At 40.3% G+C, this 20,282-nt stretch overlaps 2 protein-coding genes across 3 annotated transcripts; one reads left to right on the top strand and one right to left on the bottom strand.

Moving 5' to 3' along the window:
• Window positions 1-14,315: 14,315 nt before the first annotated feature.
• LOC134212551 (transducin beta-like protein 3) lies at window positions 14,316-17,355 on the bottom strand. The gene is made up of 2 exons (XM_062690529.1): window positions 17,184-17,355; window positions 14,316-16,730 (listed from the first exon to the last, which is right to left on the bottom strand). The coding sequence occupies exons 1-2, from the start codon at window positions 17,210-17,212 to the stop codon at window positions 14,351-14,353; spliced, it is 2,409 nt and encodes an 802-aa protein (XP_062546513.1). The 5' UTR covers window positions 17,213-17,355; the 3' UTR covers window positions 14,316-14,350.
• A 48-nt stretch (window positions 17,356-17,403) lies between these two features.
• LOC134212557 (transmembrane protein 186) lies at window positions 17,404-18,671 on the top strand. 2 transcript variants are annotated; one of them, XM_062690535.1, is made up of 3 exons: window positions 17,404-17,883; window positions 17,948-18,257; window positions 18,572-18,671. In XM_062690535.1, the coding sequence occupies exons 1-2, from the start codon at window positions 17,538-17,540 to the stop codon at window positions 18,247-18,249; spliced, it is 648 nt and encodes a 215-aa protein (XP_062546519.1). In that variant the 5' UTR covers window positions 17,404-17,537; the 3' UTR covers window positions 18,250-18,257; window positions 18,572-18,671. The 2 variants fall into 2 exon arrangements, with proteins under 2 accessions (XP_062546519.1, XP_062546518.1); XM_062690534.1 differs by lacking the exon at window positions 18,572-18,671 and having other exon boundaries at window positions 17,948-18,508.
• The last annotated feature ends 1,611 nt before the right edge of the window (window positions 18,672-20,282 follow it).

The following is a 20,282-nucleotide window of genomic DNA, read 5'->3' as shown; positions in this document are numbered from 1 at the left end:
CATGAAGTCGGATGAACAAATAAAATAAATCTTTTATGCGATCTACCTGATCGAAACAAAATGTTGAATAATATGTTAAAGATATGCTTCTAAACTAAAATCTAGGGTCTAAAGGTTCGGAAGCCTCCGTTTGTAAGGCATGACAGATTTTTTTTTTCGAATTGCTTGGTTGCCATGTTGTAAGGAAGCACCCTAGGTTTCTTGAAAGTCTTCTTTAAGTAGCTCGGAAGCATTGACAGATAAGAATATGTTGAGGTTTTAAATGTATTTTCATGCACATATTTGGAGCATACAAATAAGCGTAACAATGAACTGATCTTACTGTTCTTTTATATCGAAATAAATTTAAGCTGTTCTTGCTTGTAAAATTCTGCTGCAATTTTACAAGTCGTAGAATTTTCAAAACTAATTGCTGTGTTCTTCCAAGCAGCTCGGAAGCCTCCTTTCAAGAGGCCCGGAAGCCTCCTTTCAAGAGGCCCGGAAGCCTCCTTTCAAGAGGCCCGGAAGCCTCCTTTCAAGAGGCCCGGAAGCCTCCTTTCAAGAGGCCCGGAGGCCTCCTTTCAAGAGGCCCGGAGGCCTCCTTTCAAGAGGCCCGGAGGCCTCCTTTCAAGAGGCCCGGAGGCCTCCTTTCAAGAGGCCCGGAGGCCTCCTTTCAAGAGGCCCGGAGGCCTCCTTTCAAGAGGCCCGGAGGCCTCCTTTCAAGAGGCCCGGAGGCCTCCTTTCAAGAGGCCCGGAGGCCTCCTTTCAAGAGGCCCGGAGGCCTCCTTTCAAGAGGCCCGGAGGCCTCCTTTCAAGAGGCCCGAAGGCCTCCTTTCAAGAGGCCCGGAAGCCTCCTTTCAAGAGGCCCGGAAGCCTCCTTTCAAGAGGCCCGGAAGCCTCCTTTCAAGAGGCCCGGAAGCCTCCTTTCAAGAGGCCCGGAAGCCTCCTTTCAAGAGGCCCGGAAGCCTCCTTTCAAGAGGCCCGGAAGCCTCCTTTCAAGAGGCCCGAAGCCTCCTTTCAAGAGGCCCGGAGGCCTCCTTTCAAGAGGCCCGGAAGCCTCCTTTCAAGAGGCCCGGAAGCCTCCTTTCAAGAGGCCCGGAAGCCTTCTTTCAAGAGGCCCGGAAGCCTCCTTTCAAGAGGCCCGGAAGCCTCCTTTCAAGAGGCCCGGAAGCCTCCTTTCAAGAGGCCCGGAAGCCTCCTTTCAAGTGGCCCGGAAGCCTCCTTTCAAGAGGCCTTAAAGAACCTCGGAATTCTTCTTTCAAGAGGCTTGGAATCGTACTTTCAAGAGGCTCAGAAGCCTAGTAATCCTCCTTTTAAAAAGCTCAAAAGCCGCCATTGAAGTGGCTCAAAAGCAGCCATTAAAGAGGCTAGGAAGTCTAACTTCAAGAAGCTCGGAGGACTCTTACCAAGAGGCGCGGAAGCCAACTTTCATGAGATTCAGAAGCTTTGAAAGGAGGCTCGGAAACCTCCCTTCAAAGGGCTCGGAATTATTCTTTCAAGAGGCTTATAAGAGGCAACTTTCTTCAAGTAGCTACAAAGCCGCTGATAAAAAGGGGCTCGGAATCCTCCTTTTAAGATGCTCAGAAACCTCCAATAGTCATAAAAGTCTTTAGGTATAAGCTTAATTTGATTTGGAAAGTTTCACGGAATAATGAAAATTTCATCCAACTTTATGGAGAGCCATACTGCCGTGAATCGCATATCTGTCTCATCTTTGCTGGGTTTCCTATTCATATTGGACAAATATGCGATTCAAGGTAGCATATATCCCGTTAGTTTTCTGGTCCATTCTTCATAGATCTTATGAATTACGCTTATTTGCATTTACACCAAAAAATCAGGGGTACCTCAATTAATGCAAAAGTTCGAAGGGGTACCTCTCAAGAAAAAGGTTGAGAACCGCTGGCCTAAGGCAAAACGAAAACATTTAAATTCAACTTTTCAACGTGGATCTATGAAAAATAGCTCATAATCTGTAAGCCAGGATTATGAAATAACAAAAACTCCACTTTTATAATCCACATTCTTCTTCTTCTTCTTATTGGCATTACATCCCCACACTGGGACAGAGCCGCCTCGCACCTTAGTGTTCATTAAGCACTTCCACAGTTATTAACTGCGAGGTTTCTAAGCCAGGTTACCATTTTTGCATTCGTACATCGTGAGGCTAACACGATGATACTTTTATGCCCAGGGAAGTCGAAGCAATTTCCAATCCGAAAATTGCCTAGACCGGCACCGGGAATCGAACCCAGACACCCTCAGCATGGTCTTGCTTTGTAGTCGTGCGTCTTATCGCACGGCTAAGGAGGGCCCCTGATCCACATTCATTTCATTTAATTCATTAAGGTTGAAGTCTATTTTTCTGTCAATCAAAAAATGACGGAGTAAGATGGGTAAAACAGCCTTTAAATTCTGCAATTAATATTGTTTTTATTCTCAATATTGAATTATACAGAGATAGATAGTCAATACTTGCCAATAATGTTATTGAATAGAAAAGGATTTTTAAGCTTTGGATGAAAAAATGGCTTTATATTTAAAAATGTCTGCAAATTCTTATGAAAACAAGCCGTCTGTGTATTGCTTTCTTAAAGACAAAAAATACACATTTTTAATAAACAAATTGACAATATATTATGTTTGGAATACGAAATATGCCCTTCAGTATGTGCTTATCCATATTTCCCCATTTGCAAGTTAATGTTAGAATGTCTCATTTTCAATCAAATTTATTTATTTCAACGCAGTTAGTACATCACCTACATTACTTACGATACTTTTACTATATCACTAAAAATGTTTAAATCTTACATTGCTCAACGATATTACAAGTTTTATAGAAAGTGTGTTTCGCATAAGAAACAATGCTGACAAATATTTTACCTTGCAATACTCCACCAAAATTGGGGCCCTCCTCAGCCGTGCGGTAAGACGCACGGCTACCAAGCAAGACCATGCTGAGGTCTAGGCAATTTTCGGATTGGAAATTGTCTCGACTTTCCTGGGCATAAAAGTATCATCATGTTAGCCTCATGATATACGAATGCAAAAATGGTAACCTGGCTTAGAAACCTCGCAGTTAATAACTGTGGAAGTGCTTAATGAACACTAAGCAGCGAGGCGGCTCTGTCCCAGTGTGGGGATGTAATGCCAATTAGAAGAAGAAGAAGAACTGTATCATCAAATCGAGTGACAATAAACTAAATAGAACCAAATTATTTCTCCTACAAAGTCATAATCTGCACACTAAAATGTATACGATGATCAAAAACGGCCCAGACCCATCTTACCCAGTGACGCATCTTGTCCTGCCTTACCCTACAAGTGCGAAAGGATAGGCAGCCTCCACAGAGAAGTGATGATTCTCGCTTTGTTCTCGCCTATTTTGTGTTGGGGACCGCACAGCTGTGTAGAACAAGTTGTAATGTATCATCAGAACCAGTGATCCCCGCCCCGCGTTTGGAGCTTTTAAAAAGAAATTTATCATTAGGTATATAGCCTCGAATCAGTTCTTTATAATGACTGCTTGCGAAAAAAGTCTCTCAGGCATGCTATATCATCAGGGGCGTCTCGTGGACTTTTGCTACACTTGTTCTACCATCCTGCTTAAAGAAATATTGATGTATATTGAGTGGTTTCGAATGAGAGTTAATCTAACAGTACAACCTTTTCTTGTACAACTTAACCAAATATTAGAAAGAAAAAAAAATAATTTAGATAGAAATTATTTACAAAACAATAAACAGCCTATTAATCTCTTTTGCTTCAAACATGTTTTAAATTAAGATACACATTTTAAACTCCCGTAAATCGTCCGAAATCTAACTTGGTAACATTTGTGTGATAACTGGATATTTTTTAGAATAGAAATCTTTCAAATCGACTCTTTCCACCACTGGAGCGCACAGGACCCATCGCCTCTAACATTTAAACTCTCACATATTTTTTTGTTATGAAAGAAATGTTGTTAACCATTATTAAATAGAATCATCATATCATTCATGGACGTTAAAAGAGGCGAACCGGAGAGCTTTCGGGGTTTTCGAGCGAAAAGTGCTACGTACAATACTCGGAGTAAGGTGGCTCAAAAAACACTTTTTCAAATTTTTTATGGGCGGTTTTCAGCATAACATTCTGTATTAAATTCTTCAAAACCGGAGCGAGTATCACAGTTCTTCATCGTAAATTGTGTCTTCTAACTTCAAATCACTGTTTTTGGATGTTTCTGCATACATTTTTGCTTCTAATTTTCTAACGAGTTTAGCACCGCCCAAACGTTGACCGATTTGGCTGAAATTTTATCCAGAGCATCAGGACATCAAATAGATCCGAATAAGAGGGCGGCCCATCAAAAAAAATTGACAAAAGTTTTTTCCATACTAATTTGAGCCACCCTAACTCGGAGGGAAACTAGAAAATGGTGTGTGGCGCAGACGCATGAATCATGAGTTGTATCAAGCATACACAGGGCTGGTAGCGATAAATGCCGTTGTTCAAAATAGTGACTTAGTGACCAACGATGACGAAAAAGTGACCAAATAGTGACTTTCAGATGCAGAAAAAGTGACCAAATAGTGACTATTGTATGAAGTATTGAACAGGTAGTGAGCTGAGTTGCATTAGCATTATCACTGTGTAACTCGTAGTAGATTGGAAACTAATGTTTAGTTTCCAATCTACTACGAGTTACACAGTGACAATGCAAATGTAAAATGCAACTCAGCTCACTAGTGATATGTATCATATTTTTTTCAAATCCGTATCTAGAATGATATCAGAAATCAAGGAAAGACAAGAATTAGAAAAGCATGAGGACTACTACTGCTGGCCGTGCCCATCTTCACCGTAACTAGGGAGATTGATTTTTAATAATTATAATAATAACATTTTTAATAATAACAAATTTAAATCCCTAGAAGTTTGATCAGCAATGAGTGACAGTAATCTTCTTAGCAATGTCACTCCCAACGTCACCTTTTCATTTCGGTTGGTACGGATGTACCCGTTTCTTCCTTTCGTGAATTCAAAACTTTTTGTTGATCATTATTGATCATCATGTTATTCATTACTGAATAATCTGATTGCCGGGGAGTTATGAATTATCTCCCAATTTCAAGCGTTCATGGTGGGCCTGGCCGTTTTAATATTTGTGTCATATTTATGATAGGGTAAATGATATATTTTGGACATGTACATATTTTGGACAAGCCTGAGCTTCTTCGATCAATTTCGAAAGTATGATCATTGCATACTTTTACCTCAACTCTAGCGGCTCCTGATGAGAATTCACAAATCAACTATTATTTATCGTTAGAATTATCTAAAAACTAAAGCTTTCTACCAAAGTGCCTGCTGGACGCCAGTATGCAGGAGAACATGCATTATAGGACTCTTCGTAACATGCACATGAAACACGTTTAAATTGGTTCAAACGGCAATCTTGAGGTCCTGCGGCCAAAGTTTGATTGTAATTGAGATACTAACATATTCTAATCGCTTAGCATGAACTTGAGACGGATGAAAAAGGAGTGACCAAAATGAAGTTATGTTTTTATGCATCAGACATTTATTGGTCACCCCATGTACAGTACATGGATGAACCATTAATTGCCAACTTTCAGGCTGTTTTCAATGATATCGATAATATTGCGAAACAATGTTAATTTCTGGTTTAATCTATGTCAGTTAAGCAAATAAATGCATCTAAATGAATGTGGATACGTGTAGGTAAGTCATACCATTGAGATCTGTATTTGGCCATTTTTAAATAAGGAGAAAATGACTCTGTCCAAAATATATTCATTTTCCATGTCGAAAGTATATATTTAATGTCCAAAAAGAAAATATTTCAGTTCACAGTATATCACAGTTTACACCTAGTAAACGTAATTTACTCAAAAATTGGGCAATGGAGACACAAGACTAATCATAGGTTATGTATTTGGATGAACTTAGTGGTTTTCAATTGGTTTATACTATTCAATCTTGATATATTTTCTAATAAATGTCCTGCGCTTGTCCAAGATACATCATTTACCCTACGCTGCAAACATTAATGCTGATAAAAAAGTGCTCGGAAACAAAACCGACATTTCCAGGATGCTTTTCAATACTGACTGTGCATATGCTAAGACAAGACAAGACAAGATAACAAATTTAAATACATACAGTGCCCATTTACCATTCGAGCCCCTGATTTCGGTTACCCGTGAACCGATGGTACTAAAAAAATTACCAGGACTCAGATATAACATGAATTTTACCATACCTAAGTTTCGACCGGTGCCAAATCTGCGCCAACTGAAATCCAATTCGCGCCAACTACGCGAAAAATATCAATTTTTGTTATCACATATAACTGAACTTTTTCTCTACCAGTGCGCTTCATATAATAAAACTGATTTTTTACATTTTTTTTAAATCTTTATTAACGAGACTTTCAATACTAGGCTGGCTTGTCTCCAATTTTTTATATGATTTTACCACATTGAAAAAGAGCAAAGAAAATATCAATAAGTATCACATCCCTTCTAGATGGTCTTGAAGCAGTCAAAATTATGTCTATAATCAACATTTCTCGCTTAACTTTTCAAAAGGACCTAAGTAACATTTTTTTCATGAATTAATTTGAATAGCGCAATCAACAGAACAACATAAAACCTTTTGATTGCAGTACTCAAAATAATTCATGAAAAAAATGTTACTTAGCTCCTTTTGAAAAGTTAAGCGAGATTTTATAGAGAAAATTATGGTTGCAGCTTTGTTGTAATTGTTGATAATTAGCCAAACTTACGTAAAAATTAGGTAATAAAATAATCTAAATTCGTTTTTCGAAAAAAAAGTTCTGTATACAAATTATTTGAATTCATATAAAAATATGATAATTATTTGGATTTATATCCAGAGAGAAATGATTCAGAACCTAACAAAGTTGCCCAAGTTTCGTAAAATGTGATCCAAAATCTTGAATATGATGCAGAAATAGCTTTGGAAAACTCTGAAGATTTTTTTCAGAAATTTCAACAGAAGTTAATTTTTTGTGGAAAGCCTTGTGGAAATCTCAAGGATTTTTTTTCCAGAAATTGTGCGGAAACATTTCAATTCTTATGAAATCATTCTCCAGCAGTTCAAACGGAAATTTTAACAGAAATCCGATGGCGAATGTCAGAACAAAAGCTTCCGGAAATTCTTTCTTGTCATAAATTCAAGGCGGAATATTTTACAAAAATTCCTGTTGTCTTTCAGAAATTTCCGCGGGAATTGCAACGTTAATTCTTTCAAATTTAATGAAAACCAGGGTAAATCAATACTTAGGCCTACGGACCCGATTCCCGGCTCACTGCACAGAAAACAAAGGATTTATACTGTTTGGAAGCCGTAGGTTTATGATCGATAATTTAAAAAAAGTCTCCCATGTATTTCACACAATACTCAATATTATAGAAAATAAAAATGTAGATTCCGAACATTCGCTCTCCGTCGGTACACCGCTGAGCCGGAGTGAATCTTTCTACTTTACAAAACGGTATTATCATATTAACACCTACCTGCAAATCGTCACAATTCTCGATACAATCATTGCTTGTAACTGTTAATCACCACACAATAATTTCAAACTCACGCACTTCAATCCTTTTCCTTTATTTATTCGTTTCACTAGAACTTATATAAAAATATGTGAATACATTAAAAAATGCATCCTTAAACTGAACAAAAATTCACCCCGGCATAAGAACTTCTAGCCACACCGTGCTGCTAAAAGGCCAGGAGTCTTTTTTTAATATGAAAATAATCCTTTATCGTCAATAGGAAACGAAATGGTGAGTTGAAATCCGGGAAGGAGCACCTAACATAGCTCTGGTCCTCACAAGTTCCAATACTCACGCTTCCACGGGTCTTCCCATGACAATTGACCGCCAGCTAAGGGTTGCGTACTTAGCTAGTAGTGTAGCCTGGGCACTGTTGTCCTTCTGACATCACCCAACTAACATTTAATGTCAATGTAAATGTTATTTCAACTCGTCTATACGGCTTCAAGCTGAATATGTGTGCTATACATATGATCAAGAACTTCTATTCAATGCTTTTACCAGCAAATCTGGCGAATCTATTCAGCTGTTTTTGACGTGCCTGCACAACTACTTTACAGCATGTTACACAATTTTTTCTCAATCTTTACTAAACCATTCGCTTCAATGGCGTTTATTCAGATTTTTTTGAATCTGTTAAATAAGTTTTATACAGCCACTGAATTCAATTTGATTAAATATTATTTGAGAGGATAGTAAATTTCGGAGTTTATTTAATGTTTTTTTTTGTGAAAACTCAAATATCAATTTTGTTGCTACCTAGATTCGAACTCCTGATCTCCTGATTCAATGGCCGTTGCTCTGTCATCACCGTCACTGTAAATATGTAAATAACAAAGAAAATTATGGATGTGCTTCTTCGCATACCGTATAGGTTGTTTTACTAACGCTATTTTCAGATTCATGCTGTATAAACGTTAGAAAGAGACCTATGTACACGCTGCTTTCAGCACATAAGCTTAAAAATTATGCTTTTAGCATTATTTCAACCATTATTCAAACATCTATCAGCATGTTCTTTTGGCTAACTTTTATGCATCATTAATCGCTGAAATTGTTTTTAGGCAACATTTTCTCGATCTGTATATATGCTACTCTGCTGCTAATCGTTTAACAGTAGCCGTCAACAGAAATATCGCTTCTAAATGGCTTGTTTTCTTACACTATCTGCTAGCATTAATGACAGCGCTTTGTCAGTTGCTATAAGAGCAGGCGAATACCTTTGTAGCTGCATTACAGAAATCAATAGCTCATACACAGCTCCGGCAACAAAAATCAAATGTAAACAATGTGGTTTTGACGTCCCATACTGATAAGCTAGTAAAAGAAGCAGTATAAGGTTTACTTAAACCACAAACGTTGTGTAACTGGGTGCTGCGGATAGAGCCGCTTTTCTGCTCTCAAGCGAGTAGCGGGATATTTTGAAATCAATCCCATAAGCAAAATTATTTTGCAGTTACTCGGTTGTCAAACATTTCCCGCCCTTCGAATTTCTCTTTCCATGCTGCATGAAGGCGCACAAATGCGCGAGACTCTACAAGACTTTACGATGGTATACATATATCCCTGCTCAAATCAGCTGCTGAATCTCGAGAAATTTCGTAACGAGTGCTTTTTAGTTGCATTCCTACTAATTATCCACTCGAAATATAATGTGAATACATTTATTACAAAAAATGCAAAACTCAAACTAAGTTTATTTTTATTTTTTCCCCAAATAATAACAATACTTCTCGATATAAGATCTAAAACGAACATAATCACAATCTTCAATGTTTGGCTCCGGCACAATAGAAAATTTTGGCTTCAGTTTGACAACCAAATCGATTCTATCCGCACCACCCAGTTGTGTAATCTTCAAAGATACAGAAGTTGCCTAAAAGCTTCGTTAGTTCATTTATAGCGCCATTACGCTATATTGTTAGTGCTATAACAACAGCGAAAACGTTTTCATTGTGAATGCAAGCAACAAGCAACTCAGTCACATACATGAGCTCTTAACCGATAAGCTTTGTTGCTAATTCAGACAGAGCTGTTTTATGACTATATGAAAGCTACATAAACGATAAAAGATTAAATTTATTCGTCACAAACTGACTATCTGATAGATATTTGGGTAATAGTCGAGTTGAAGTTCAAGGGATTATTTGCGGAGGCTTTTCTTTTATTCAGCATTGGCTGCTTTTATTCAAATAGTATACAGCCAAAGGCTAGAAGTTGAAGCTTTTAGCACCAAAATTGTTAGTTGGGCAGATAAAGTGAGAGGGTACGTCCTGTGGTACGCCTAGGACAGTGGTTCTCAACCTGGGGTACATGTACCCCTGGGGGTACCTTCGCTGGCCCTAGGGGGTACCTCGAACATAAATTCGTAATGGCGGACGAATTGCAATTCCAATCAAAATTTATTGATAAAGTTTTGATAATTGTGTATTTTGTTTTATTTCAAAACTTTGTTTTGTACATGCCCTCCACAACCAGAACAGATTTCTTCCAAGCAGCTCGATGGCTTCCTTACAAAAGGCTCGAACGGAGGACTCCTTTCAAGTTGTTCAGAAGCCTTTTTTCAAAAGGTTCGGAAGCTTGGAAGCATTCTTTCAAGAGGCCAGGAAGCCTCCTTTCAAGAGGCCTGAAAGCCTCCTTTCAAGAGGCCTGAAAGCCTCCTTTCAAGAGGCCTGGAAGCCTCCTTTCAAGAGGCCTGGAAGCCTCCTTTCAAGAGGCCTGGAAGCCTCCTTTCAAGAGGCCTGGAAGCCTCCTTTCAAGAGGCCTGGAAGCCTCCTTTCAAGAGGCCTGGAAGCCTCCTTTCAAGAGGCCTGGAAGCCTCCTTTCAAGAGGCCTGGAAGCCTCATTTCAAGAGGCCTGGAAGCCTCCTTTCAAGAGGCCTGGAAGCCTCCTTTCAAGAGGCCTGGAAGCCTCCTTTCAAGAGGCCTGGAAGCCTACTTTTAAGAGGCTCGGAAGCCTCCTTTTGAAAGGTCTCTTTTCAAGCGTCTCGAAATGTTCCTTTCAAAAGGCTCGGTCAGCTCTTTTCAAGAGGATCGGAATTCTACCTTCAAGAGGCTCGGAAGCGTACTTTCAAGAGGCTTTGAAGTGTCCTTTCAATATGCAAAGCCTCTCAACAAGATACGTGGAAGCATACTTTCAAGAGGGGGTACCTCAATTAATGCAAAAGTTCGAAGGGGTACCTCTGAAGAAAAAGGTTGAGAACCGCTGGCCTAGGATGTGGTGGGGTTCGACAGTGGGCTCTGTTGAACTTCTATAAAAAGCTGCATGTGTCCCCAAGCAGGCCCTATCAAAGCGACCGTGTGCCGCTCAAAGCGCACTAGCCTAGTTCTGGTGTTGGGTGGGACTTTAAACAAATTTGACCCGACTGATCGAGCTTCTGTTCATCAAGGAGCTGCGGCTCCAACAGCGTCTGTTCTGGCATCCAGCGGCTGAGTATGAAATGTTATTCTCCGGAAGCTATACCTAAGATGGCAGCCCTATCCCGGTGGATAGGGAACCTTGGGCCAACAACCTACTGTTCCCGAAAATTTTACGGCGACGACTCTTAGCGCGAAACAACGGACACGAATAGGAACATGGAACGTTTAAACCCAGCAGGGTAAATTGGCACAACTTGCCAATGAGGCACGCCGCATGAAGCTTGAGATCCTGGGACTGAGTGAAGTCCGTTGGCCAAACTTAGGAGAACACAGAACGCCATCGGGACAAGTTCTGCTATACTCTGGTTTACGATGTGAACACGCTCCCCGGCATCGCGGAGTTGGCTTCATACTAAGCGCTCAGGCACACTCTGCGCTTATGAAGTGGGAACCTATAAGTGAAAGGATAATCGTTGCCAGATTCAGAACACGGGTCCGAAACATTACTATAATCCAATGTTATGCGCCAACCGATGCTGCCGATCTGCAAGACAAAGAGAACTTCTACAGTCAACTCAATGCCGTCGTAGATAGAATTCCGAAGGGTGATATCAAGATCTGTTTAGGTGACTTCAATGCGAAGATCGGATCCGACAACTCGAACCATGAGCGCATTATGGGACGCCATGGTCTCGGAGAAATGAGCGAAAACGGAAAGCTGTTCGCAGAATTTCGTGGTAATAACGACATGGTGATCGGGGGATCGCTCTTCCCTCATCGACCGGTTCACAAGGTCACGTGGGTCTCCCGTGACGGCTTTACAGAAAATCAAATCGATCACATCCGCATCAGCCGAAAATGGAAACGGAGCCTTCATGATGTACGGAATAAACGTAGTGCCGATATCGCGTCTGATCATCACCTCATCATCGGCGAAATACGTCTACGCATCGCGCGGATTCGTCGGCAGGAGGAAAGAGTTGGACGACGATTCAACACACGCCGACTGGAAGATGCCACGGTGAAACGGTCCTTCGTTGAAGAACTGGAGACGCGTGCTGCAGATATTCCTGAAGGTGGCAGCGTGGAAGACCAATGGACCGCCATCAAGAATGCCTTCATCGCCACCAGCGAGAACAATCTGGGCGAACTGCGCACCCAGAGAAAACAATGGATCACCGATGAGACCTGGAAGAAGATAGAGGAGCGAAGAGAAGCCGCGATAGAGCGATCAAAAACCAGAGGAGCCAAAGTCTTAACCCGTCAATAATACACGGCTCTTGAGAAGGAAGTAAAACGCTCATGTCGACGGGACAAGCGAGCGAGGGCAGACTCTCTGGCCGACGAAGGAGAGAGAACCGTCGCAACCGAGGACATTCGCCTCCTCTACAAAATCTCACGACGCTTAAGCGGCGTGAAGATGAATGCAACGATGCCTGTGAAAGACGCGAATGATCAGTTATTGACCGACCCAACTGACCAGCTGAAACGTTGGTTCGAGCACTTCGAACAACTTTTTCAAGTGCCAGCCAGGCCATCACCACCTCGGCATGATCTGCCTAGGATCCGACGTATAACACGCGTCAATATCGAAGCTCCATCATTGCTAGAGATTATAACAGGGGTCGATCGCATATCAGCCGAGATGCTCAAAGCTGACCCCATGACATCCGCTCAACTACTGCATGCTACGCAACATTTTGTTTCGTTAGATGTTACACCTTCATTGGAAATATTACGTGAAACTTTGTTTAAACAATTTCACTGAGTAATTATTTGCCCTAATAATTAATCGCTAAGAAATTATTTGTGAGTACATTAAGTTTCCTACTTCTGAACTAAAAATGATTACCTGTTCCATGAACCGGTAGAACGTATAGACGAGGCGCCTCTGCATATCATATGTTTACACTATAATACATATATGATAAGTTGGGATCCGTACAAAAGGCCGAATCACAAAAGGCCGAACCATAGAAGGCCGAATCACAAAAGGCCGAAAATGTTCTAGCATACCACAAAAGGCCGAAAACCCATAAGGCCGAACCACGAAAGGCCGAATCTCAAAAGGCCGAATCATTACAAAAGTTTCAATCTTCCAACCAAGAGAACTTGGAATACTCAAAAATCAACGTTTACTTTTATTATGCTGCCCCATAAAGAAAAACTTGTCCACGTGTTTTGCAACTACTAGCGGCGATTTAATCAATCTTATTCAGTTGAGGTATTAACGTCAGTTGAACGTCGAAGTTCAATCTTTCAATTGAAAGAAGTTGTGTGACGGTGTTTACAGAGTCAATTTTAATCCTTATATATTGCATAATAAATCAATCTTCATTGCAGAAAATGAAAGGATTAACATAACTGAACACTGTATACATATAAATATTAGCACTTTAAAGTGCTGATGCAGTAAACTAATCATTATCAGTAGTATTGAGAAAAGTCAAATTCCCAAATCTAATGCAAGGGCCCGAGTTAAAATCTAACGGATCATAGCTTACAGAATCGAATCTCCGATTCGCATAAATGAAGGAGTTGTGCGCTTCATGACGCATGGTTGTGCCAATAATGCGCACTACTCACGATCTAATTGCGACATCAGAAGCTAAACAAAATCAACTTTTCCAATTATTACGTTTTTAACTAAAAGCTGTATAACTCACTGTAACGCGGTGTTCTCAATTGTATTTAATTTTCTCCTAATTTAAGAGAAACTGACTTTTGGTAAGAAATCAGAAAATAATCCGAATAATCTAAATTATATTAAGTATTTGAATAAAAAAAAGTCCGAATGAACTCGGCAGACCAACAAAGTGGACCGGAGCGAGCGCGCGCTTGCTCCGGTCCACTTTGTTGGTCTGCCGAGTTCATTCGGCCTTATGTGGTTTCGGCCTTTTGTGATTCGGCCTTTTGTGCTTTCGGCCTTTTGTGGTTTCGGCCTTTTGTGCATTCGGCCTTTTTTGCTTTCGGCCTTTTGTAATTCGGCCATTCGTGATTCGGCCTTTTGTGATTCGGCCTTTCGTAGTAGACCCGATAAGTTAGATACTTTTTAATTCTCTTTTGGATTGAATTCCAGTTAGTAGGAATTTAAAGTTAATTATTATCGCATAATCGAAAAACAACAAACAACCTTTGTTGTACCGCCCATAGAGCACACATCCAAGGCCTCGTTATAAATAACTTCCAATTTTGAGATAAGCTTCTGTACATCCCTTGCAGCATTTCATTATGCCAGCCTGAGAATGCCAACGGGGAAGAACAGAACGGTGAATACGTAAACTTGACTTCAAAGTAACTACTAATCCCTGATCACACACAGCATCCGTGAAAGGAATTTGATTCAGCGGCCTTCGGATTAAATAACGAGAATAAACAATGATACTTACGGAAGGGTGCTATTGGTCCGGGGAAACCACATTAGACATTGTCCGTTTTATTGGCTTCTCGTACCGCGGCGTGCGGTTGCATACAGTGCAGCGTATACTCGATAAACTTGAGGTCCTTGGCATACTCGGTCATCCGTTTGAAGTGCCGTTCGGTGTAGGGCAGGGCTGCCTCAAGGTGTTTGTTCAGCTCGGAAACCTGGAATTCTCCGGAAAGCATCTGCTGGAGCAGGATGTTCAGTACCAGCTGGGCGGGACGACAGTTTCTGCTGTTTGTGTTCCACTCGATGGCGTGCTTCAATAGTGTTTCCTTGTGGTCATTTCGGAGCTTGTAGACGGTGTCTGGGAGGCCTTGTTCTTGACTTTTAACTACCGACGTGATGATTTTCAATGTCATTAGAGGCCGATCAAGATTTAGCGCCAGTCGAAGCGCCTTGAGAAGTTTTTTGTCCTGCAGAAGGTTGTTCAGTTCTTGTTCTTGAAGAAGCACTTCTTTGCGTTCATTTGTTTCTCGTTCGCGTTTCTCTTCGGTAACATCCTTCCATTTAATCAACTGTGAATCGGAACCACCGCTGTAGAAAACGGATTCATCTTGAGTAACGCACAACGCCCAGATTCGGCTCTCGTGTTTGTCCAATGTTTGAAGGCATTCGGAGGTTTTGATAGACCATAGTTTCAAAAGTCCATCTGCTCCGGCGGAAAGCAGTTGCATTCCATGGGATAAAAACTCAACTCTTAGTACGGAACTTTCATGGCCTTCCAATGATTTCAGACACGTCATATCGGTGAGGGACCAAAGTTTTATGGAACAATCAGCAGCGTTAGTCAGCAAGATTTGATCTACTGGGGAGAATCGAACGGCCCAAATCCCTCTGCGGTGACCTCGAAAGACTCCAACTAAACTAAGATTACTTACGTCCCACAGTTTGGCGGTCTTATCTTGTGATCCGGTCGCAATCAATCGATCATTCGGCGATATGCTTACGCAGTTAATGTCCTTCTCGTGTGCTAATTCCGTCAGAGTGCAGTTCAATCTGGTAAGTTCTTTTTCAACAGTCGTTTCATTAAACTCTTTGGGAATCTTCCAAATCTTCAAACATTTGTCTTGGCTGACACTGGCACAGAATTTTCCAGATATTTTACTTAAGGCGATGCTTCCCACGGCGTTTGTATGTTTGAGGCCGATGGCAATGCACTGGACAGTGAATTCAACCGCGTCGTAGCGCCACAATCGAATGGAGTTGTCCTTGGAAGACGACAGGATGTAGTTTTGGTTTGCTGACAGTGACAAAACAATGTCGGTATGTCCTTTGACCAGTTGGCACTTCATGTTCGTGGTGTCATATATTTTGAAATCGCTACTATTCGTGGCCATACCTAGGAATTGATCTTTCTTGCCGAATAAAATAAGATCCAAAATCTCATCACTGAAGCCAGACAACTGCTTCGAGCATTCGAAGGTTTCAAGATCGTGAATGATGATGTTATGATCTGCGCTGATAATCGCTAATTTTGATGTTTGTTTGTTGAACAGTAAATTCGTGATGGCCAAGCCTCCCTCTTCAGAGGATTTTGTGACTAAACTATTCTTCTGCTTGAAAACTATCTTTGTCTCGGTCATCTCCCATACCTTGATCAGCCCTTCTTCTCCAGCACAAGCAGCATAAACTTTGCCTGTTTTAATCTTCAAACCTGGCAGCTGAACGCCTTTGGGAAGAACAATTACACTTTCTAAACTCTCATAAACTGGAACGGTTTTCACTGCTTGTTGAGTTTCGTAGTCCCACAGAATCAAAATCTTGTCACGACCAGATGAAACCAAAAATTTGTAGTCGCTTGTAAAAGAAATATCCGTAACCTTTGAAAAGTGACCAGCGAATGTTTTCACAAGCTCTCGTGTTTCATAGTCCCAAGCATTGATTTTCACATCATCTCCGGCAGCAAGCAGTATTTTACTTTCCACATCCGGGTGGAAGACCAACAGATTTATTACTCCCAGACATCCCCTCAGCGTCCCGCGGCAGACTTGCTGAATGGGATCCCACACTCGAACCGTCGTATCAGTACCTCCACTCGCGATCAACGCGTCATTTTCGCTAAACACCAGCTTTGTGATGGGTCCCTGGTGGAGCCCGCGCCAAATCTTGCTCACCTGCCGAGAAGATTTGTCCCACAATTTTAGCAAACCAGATCGGTGCGCAGAAACCACATGCTGGCTGTCGTTACTCAGCGCAAACGTGTACACCACATCCGATTCATCTGCGTCGCCGAAAATCACCGGTTCCACTGCATCGTCCGTTACCGATACTAAGTTGATTGCTCCGGCGTTTTGGCACAGCATTTCGTTTCCGTCCGACGACCATTGCACGGTACCGCCCGTGTAGAATGCTTTGTACTGGTTTTGGACCTCATAGCTGGAATTAAGTTAAATTAGGTAATTATTTTCTGCCGTTAAGTCCTAATGATGGATTATGAAAAATAAAAAAAAAAATGTAAGCAAAGACTTTACCAACTTTTTGTTTTTCAAACTACACTATCGCAATCGAAAATCAAATCCCGTACTAAATATAAACTTCTTTAGATCCATTAATATTATTTTTTTTAACTTTCAGCGGGAGCTAAATCCGCACGAAGTTTCAAAATAGTCATGTAAATTCGCGGAATTTGTAAAATCTACATGGCAGTGAAAACCCTACATTTAAGAGGTTATCTAAAATCGAGATAGCACTGTACCAAAACAAACTAATGCCTTTCCTCCGCTTCCTCCACTAACTACCTCTTCTTCCATGGTCGATTGTAATCGAATGGCTAATTAAAAAAATGTACTGTCGTTATAAGCTTTCTGTTTTTAAGTCATGAATACTTACACTTCTTTAATCTTTATTTTCACACTCATGTTGAGATATTTTAAATAATTTCACGAATAATCACAAGGTTTTTCAATACTTTGCTTTATTTGGCTCAACCACAAACGCACGTGTATCATTCGACTGTCAGACAAATGCGCCGCGCTCACCGCTCCGATCGATCCGCCTTCCATCACCACCATCACGCACGCCGTCGGGCATTTGACAGCGATTTGTTGTGTATTCTAGTACGTTTTTTGTTGACTTGCTCGTTGCATCACGTTTTGTGAATTCGGTTATTTTATAAATTGTTATTCAGTTAATAACCATAATTTGTTACATATTGTGTTATCATTGCATTGAAAAATACTCATAATGCTGAGATTCGTTCGCGTTTGCCCGAAATCGGCACTATCTATCACATGTAGATCATATCTTTTCCATCGGATTCCAAACATAAGCACAATTGGGTCGGTGCACTATTGTTCCACAAAATCGTCATCGGAACGAGCAGCTCAGCCCGCAGTTCAGCCTCTGGCAGGAACATCCAATGGCAACTGGAATCCCATCTATCACTTTCCGGGAATTGTACTCACAGCTTCAATAAAAAGGCTTAAACTGTATCCTGCTGGATTGACTGGTGTCACTGTTCCGATAAGTTTGGGTTTGGCTTACGCAGATATTCTCAGCCTCTCGGCTGCTCAGATTTGTGGATCAATCGGTTAGTTTTGCGTTTCATCAGAATTCTGAAACCATCAAATTTTATATTTGCTTCATTTTTGCAGGATTTTCCACCACCCTTACGCTGCTTTTGTTCAGTTATCTGACCAACAATTTGGTCGGTTACGTCTACACTGATGACGACTTCAAAAGGGTAAAGATTTCCTACGTTGATTTCAACGGGAAGCGGCAGAATAGTATTTATTCGATTGATGACATCATACCAAGATCAGAATTAGGGCGAACTTTGTTGCGGTTCTATTTCCCTATCAAAAACCACGACAATGGACACGTATATAGACTAGTACACAAGTATGGCGAAGTGTACAATGAGAAAGCTTTCCAAAAGGTGTTCGGACGGGATTAGCAGTAATTGTAAGTAATTTTTATTGATACTCCAATTTTCCGGGTAATCATTTCATCCGAAAATCCAAGTCTGGGAAGAACATTTTTCTTTTGGATCGGTGAATCGCATATCTGTCCCATTTTTGCTGGGTTTCCTATTCATATCGAACAAATATGCGATTTACGGCAGACTATAGTTGTCCATTGAATAACTGAAATTGTCATTCATCGTATTCGGGTGGTTATGTACATCAAGAACCATCTATTTTACAGTACTTTATCTCAATTTCTGTCTTTATGAATAAAACTAAATAAATACTCTTTTCTCAAATCTTTGTGAATAGAGATTTGCACCAGTACGCAGGGAGATATGAGTGTCGTATTTCAACGTGGCTGTACCAGCCGAATAAGGTAGCAGTCGAAACGTTTAATGCAAGAGATGGCGTTTATTCAGTGGTAGTAAAACCGAAAGCTCATCACTATAAAACTACTAATCAGTGCAAACTAAGAGCAGGAGATAATCTTTACACCTCATACTTCATTTCTTATCACTTCTTCTTCTATGGCTCTACATTCCAACTGGAACTTGGTCTGCTTTTAAACTTAGTGTTCTATTTGCATTTCGACAGTTATTAATTAAAAGCTTTCTATGCCCGCCATTGCATGAGTATGTATCTCGTGTGGCAAGTACAATGGATACACTATGCTCAGGGAGTCAAGAATGTTTCCCACCCGAAAACATCCTGGACCGGACCGAGAATCGCACTCGCCATCTCCGGATTGGCAATCCTACGCCTTTGGCCGTAGAGACCCTTATCACTACTTTCTTCTAAAACACCCCCATTTTCCATAAATTCGCGAAATACCTACCTGATTTCCGATAAATTTTATCGATTTCCAACTAGGTACCATTCTTCCACAGATAAACAGACGTAACTCTTGATGAAAATTGGTTAAGAAATTTTCGTCTTCGTAAAATATTTAAATAATAGCGCCATCTGTTGCACAATCTACTCGAATCGATGGCAGCCATGATGAATTTCTTCTAGAAGCAACGCAATTCGCTTCTAGAAGCAACGCTTCGATCAACTACTTCTACGTGAAAACCCTGCGCTGCTATGGAGATACTTTGTTGATGTTTGTTGAAAAAGGTTTGTGATAGCCATCAAAAGATTGCTATCAACGAAAATTCTGGGAGTATAAAATAATCTCAGTGATATACTCAAATACTCAAATAAAATTATGATGCCATAATATTATTCATAAATAAGCTAAAATCCGACAGTACTAGCGTCTACGTATTTCAAAGTGTTCAGTATATCACTGCTAAAACGTTTTAAAAACATTTTAAAATATACTTCCTATCTCCACCATGTCGATAAAAACAGTGATTACACGCACACGTCCATCTCCACTAGATTGACAGCAGCGCAGCTCTGTCAAGGCGAATTGCTTTCGTCAAAACCGGTCCTACTTGAATTAACCCTTAAATGCGCAATGTTGTTTTAAAACAACAAACCGAAAATACGTTTAATGTTAATGATTTCAATAGTTTTACGTTAAAAATATTTCCGACGATTTCTAAAAAAATTGCCTTGCGCCTTTAAAGGTTAAATTCATTTATTTTTTATTTTTGTTTGTTACATTATTTTTGACATTACAAAAGTGTTTGTCCACTTGGCCCTTTATCTTTTATTCGGTTGAATTGCAATGGTTAGGATTTAAAAACAATTTATAAAGTTTATCTAATGTATCAGAATAGCCTTAAAGGAGGCATTGATTAATGCAACAAAATCAAAACCGGTCCGAAAATCGTTCTGCATCATATATTTATCGTCTTTGATGGTTTTTGCCTGGGTGGTGCGGATAGAATCGATTTGGTTGTCAAACTGAAGCCAAAATTTTCTATTGTGCCGGAGCCAAACATTGAAGATTGTGGTTATGTTCGTTTCTGATCTAATATTGAGAAGTATTGTTATTTTTTTTTGGGAAAAAATAAAAATAAACTTTGTTTGAGTTTTGTATTCTTTGTAACAAATATTCTCACTTCATATT

The sequence above is a fragment of the Armigeres subalbatus genome, chromosome 2 (assembly GCF_024139115.2).
Source record: "Armigeres subalbatus isolate Guangzhou_Male chromosome 2, GZ_Asu_2, whole genome shotgun sequence".
Lineage (NCBI taxonomy): Eukaryota > Metazoa > Arthropoda > Insecta > Diptera > Culicidae > Armigeres > Armigeres subalbatus.
This window is presented reverse-complemented; position numbering and strand designations above follow the sequence as displayed.

Coding starts and splice junctions, on each gene's coding strand:
- LOC134212557 (XM_062690535.1), top strand. CDS start 17,538: ATGCTGAGATTCGTTCGCGTTTGCCCGAAATCGGCACTATCTATCACA. Junction 17,884..17,947: donor TCAGATTTGTGGATCAATCG/GTTAGTTTTGCG, acceptor TCATTTTTGCAG/GATTTTCCACCACCCTTACG.
- LOC134212551 (XM_062690529.1), bottom strand. CDS start 17,212: ATGAGTGTGAAAATAAAGATTAAAGAAGT. Junction 16,731..17,183: donor AAAATAAAGATTAAAGAAGT/GTAAGTATTCAT, acceptor ACTTAATTCCAG/CTATGAGGTCCAAAACCAGT.